This window comes from Doryrhamphus excisus, linkage group LG11, assembly GCF_037039965.1.
Source record: "Doryrhamphus excisus strain RoL-2023G ecotype Guam linkage group LG11, RoL_Dexc_Guam_v1.1, whole genome shotgun sequence".
NCBI classification, from domain to species: Eukaryota; Metazoa; Chordata; class Actinopteri; order Syngnathiformes; family Syngnathidae; genus Doryrhamphus; species Doryrhamphus excisus.
This window is the reverse complement of record NC_136367.1, coordinates 17,862,700-17,867,136: the sequence shown is the minus strand read 5'-3', so window position 1 is coordinate 17,867,136 and position 4,437 is coordinate 17,862,700. Positions and strand designations below refer to the sequence as shown.

Genomic DNA, 4,437 nt, shown 5'->3' with positions numbered 1-4,437 from the left:
CACATGTTAACCAAAAATTATTATGATTTTTATTTGGGATTTTTTTGTGTGCATGCTTTAAGTATCGTACAAAATATTTTATTATACCTGAAAAATTATTTACTTCAACAGAAAAATAGAAAAATTATATTAATTTAATTTTTACAAAATAATTAAATTACATTTTTAACAATGTAACAAAACATCCCCAAAAATGTGATTAAAAAATACATAAATATATTTTGGTTTGATTTGTCATTGTATTTTTAATATTACATTTCAATAATTACAATTATTATTTAAATTAAAATCTTAATTATGAAATAAAAAATGATAATTATTGTACATAACAATGTTATGCTTTATGTCCTTGAATAAAGTATCCAAAATAGGAACACAAAATATTTAATTCCAACTTGTAAATTCTGTACGTTTTTCAACATAAAAAATAGAAACCACATAGTACGCCATTTTTGCTACAAATATTTCTGAATACAACATAAGATTAAAATATACATATAAATTATTTGTGCTATTTTTAAAAATAGCACCATGCCAAGTGTCAATTCAGGGACTAAATTGGATGTTCTTATTGTGCTTGTGTTAGAGTGCAGTCTCGTAGACGTGCACTGCATCACATTTATTATATTTGGACATGCATTTGTATTTTAGACACGTATTTGGAGCCATCCTATGAGACGTTTTGGATGAACTGGTTGCTTTACAGTTGCCAGGCTTAGTCATTGATCAGGAGCCGGAGAGCATTGAATGCATGAGAAGAAGGTGCTGCTTCGTCTTGGTTGTTGCAAATGAAGTAAAAAGCTGGCAGACTCGTCTGCATTTCTAAAGGCAACACAATGGAGAATGGAGCATTTGACGGATTTCAACACCACACAAAAGCCTGAAGGAAAAGGTGTGAAAAGGTTTGTATTCAGCCAAGTATGCTAATCCTGTAGCAATGACGGCAAGTCACCACCAGGTGGCGCCGTGTCTGCTTGTAAAAACTCTAGGGTTTCTTTCAGTGTGCTTCCATTGTGAAGTATTACCTACTGTATGTTTATTTTTTCGCAATGGATTGTGAACCTGATGATAAACTCCTTATAATGTCAAATTAGCGTATAATATTGTAATTAAAACGTTTTATCGATGTAATGTATTTAAAATCCTTTCTTTTCATTGCTTTATTTTACCTTTTGACTGGTTTTACAGTTGGATTTATAAGAGGCGCGGCTTTGGTTTAAGGCGCCACGCTATTGGTTGACAGTTTTTGCTAGCACGGCGCTGATTGGCTGAGGTCAAAGGCTGGTTTCTTCAAAGAGTGCTGTCAGTCCTCATGTGGGCCAAAACGGTGTCGCATCTCAGCCAAACTGCTGTTTGGGGGAAAAAATGCTAAGGATGCTCATAATTACTCGTCAGTTTTGCTTTTAGAAGAAACGATAAGGAGATTTAACGTCACTGAACAGACGGCAAAGAAATGGTAAGTTGCTTTTGAACTTTTTTTTGCATTCGGCTACACACACACTAGCTTATTAGCCCAGAAGAAAATAAAAGTGTACATGTTCACAAATTAATAGTGTGTTGTGTTGCAGCGGTTAGGGGGGGTTCGGGGTCCCCCAAATGTTTGACAAAGCCACACAGCTGTGACATCAACAAACAAATCTGCAACCTTACACTAATATTTAGCTAAATATTCGTACAGTGCATTTAACAAATACCTTTATGACAATGTTCATCTAAATTTAAGCATTTTTAATTATTGAAAGTATTTTTTTTATTATAAAATCACTGCAGAAAATTAGCCCGGATTTTTTGTGAGCCCAAAAATTTGCTAATTATTATTTCTTTTAATAAGATGTAATATTATGATACATATTTGATTACTGTAACTCCTTCATTGGCTGCTTCTGAAACTGAGCTATGCAGGGGTGTCCAAAGTGCGGCCTCGGGGGGCCATTTGGGCACGAGTCTCACTGCGGCGATAATGTTGAACTAAAAAAAAATGGCAGAAAAAATTTGAAAAATAGATTTAAAAAAAGTTAGTTCAGTTTCTGGGGTCAAACTTTGAGGTTGAATAACAGAGCCGCCGTTTGGCGTATTTGTCATAAAAATAAATAAAATATATAACAAAGTCAGGATGCATGTTTGGGAACATTTTCACGCTTTTCTGTGCAGCGGTTCAGAAGGAGAAGCAGCACCAAGACATTAGGATTAGGATAGGTTAGGATTGCAACCTGTGTTGCATTCAAGTGCGCTGGTATAATCGTTCCCATCCTGCGTCCCCGCTCCAAGCAGACGAAGCAGGGAGAGTCGGTCCCGTGTAAAATGTGCTGACGCTGTCCAACAAAGAGCAGGCGCTCTGAGGTTAGTCAGGAATGTTTTTGCTCCGAGTCCGGTGATCTCAGCCGGGAGGAATCCTATTGGCCCAGAACCAACCGGAGTCCAGTCGGGACACGAAGGGATGTGTTTGCTGTGGACTTGATGTGTTTGTTCTTGTCTCCGTCTCCTCCAGCTGTGTGTGGGACACTCCAGCGACTGCTTCCAGGCCATGCGTTCCCTGCAGGACTTGAAGTCGAGGAGCAGGCCGAGACCGTTGAGCGAGCCGTGCGTTCGCTCCTCCTTCGCCGTCACGCGCCTCTGCAAGCAGCGGACCCGACAGCAGGAGCGGCTGTCCGGTCAACGCGTGTCCGAGGCCAGCGAGGCCAGTACTTACGACTCGGCGTGCTGTCTGGCCAACCCTCTAGAAGAAGAAGAAGAAGACACGGAGGAAGACCACGAGCGATTGGCTCAAGGCTCCCCCAGCAGCGTGGACTTTGACTCCGGGTACTCGGAGGCGTCCTGGCAGGACGAAGGAGTGGTTCTGAGACGGACAAGAAACGTCAGGGTGTCCTCCTCCGCTTGCCTCCGCACAAACACGGGACCTTCAGGTCGGGTTCGACCGAAATCCACTTCGGACGCTTGCTTGGAGCGCTGGACTTCCTTTGAAGCCAGCGAGCCGGAGGACTGGACCACGTCTTTACTGAGCCGCAGCAGGAACAGACAGCCTCTGGTTCTGGGGGACAACAGCTTTGCGGACCTCATCAAGAACTGGATGGACCTCCCAGAGTGTCCTGAGCAAGCGGAACTAAAGCCCAATGCCGGACGACGTCTGGCTAAAGACATTTTAGTCAACATGAGGCGGAGACTGGCGGGGATGTCCAAAGGCGTGGAAACGAAGCAGAGAACATCAGAGTCCGCCGGGGACGGACGGACCGCGGAGACCCCCAAACGCATGTCTTGCCCTGTGGGACTCCAAAGTGTCAAACCTTTCTTCCACCAGTCCCACACGGGCCTTCATGCACTCGACTCGGACTTCCACCACTTCACCGCCCTCATGAAGACGGGCAGTCGACAGCCCATAATATGCAACGACATTATTGGCTATATCTGACCGTTCAAGGATTCACCTTTTGTACCAATGCAGCAGAGACAATCTTTTTTTTTTTTTTACCCTAAATGTCAATAAAAACACTCACAAAACTTTCAAAATCTGTTTTTTTTCTGCCAATATGAAAAACTAGAAACTCTAATTCTACCTACACCCTAACTTAAAACCCGAACTCTGGCTACAAACCTTAACTTAAATTAATTATAATAAAATAATTATAAATAATAACAATTAAAAAACTATGTGAGTAAATTGAAAATGAATTGCATAATTTTGCAATTTTGCAGGTTTACTCTTCCATAGAACAACGGCATGAACGGAGTGAGAAGTCCCGAAGAGACGAGCCTCTTGAGGAGCCGTGCAAGTTCATGTGGTAGAAACTAAATGAATAGATCAATTATAAATACATAGTCATATTTTTTATACGGGGCTGAACGGCTGACGAGTGGTTAGTGTGCAGGCCACACAGCAAGGAGACCCGAGTTCGATTCCACCCTCGGCTATCTCTGTGTGGAGTTTGCATGTTTTTCCTGTGCATGTGCGGGTTTTCTCCGGATACTCTGGTTTCCTCCCACATTCCAAAAACATGCTAGGTTAATTAGCGACTCCAAATTGTCCATAGGTATGAATGTGAGTGTGAATGGTTGTTTGTCTATATGTGCCCTGTGATTGGCTGGCCACCAGTCCAGGGTGTACACTGCCTCTTGCCCGAAGACAGCTGGGATAGGCTCCAGCACCCTCACGACCTTCGTGAGGATAAGCAGTAAAAAATTCATTCATTTTCACCCTGGACTGGTGGCCAGCCAATCACAGGGCACATATAGACAAACAACCATTCACACTCACATTCATACCTATGGACAATTTGGAGTCGCCAATTAACCTAGTAAAAAATTAATGAATTAAATTTTTATACGTTTTCATTGTACTTTTTAAAAAAATTTAAGTAAAAATCCTGTCTTGTCTCGTTCTCATAGGCCTAACCGTCTCATGATACTCCTATTTCTTTATCATTTCCATAAACTCAATAAAAT

General features: G+C 41.6%; 1 protein-coding gene across 1 annotated transcript; it reads left to right on the top strand.

Moving 5' to 3' along the window:
- Nucleotides 1-1,169: 1,169 nt before the first annotated feature.
- inka1b (inka box actin regulator 1b) lies at nucleotides 1,170-3,495 on the top strand. Its single transcript, XM_058073615.2, has 2 exons — nucleotides 1,170-1,456; nucleotides 2,489-3,495. The coding sequence occupies exons 1-2, from the start codon at nucleotides 1,454-1,456 to the stop codon at nucleotides 3,404-3,406; spliced, it is 921 nt and encodes a 306-aa protein (XP_057929598.2). The 5' UTR covers nucleotides 1,170-1,453; the 3' UTR covers nucleotides 3,407-3,495.
- Nucleotides 3,496-4,437: the final 942 nt, after the last annotated feature.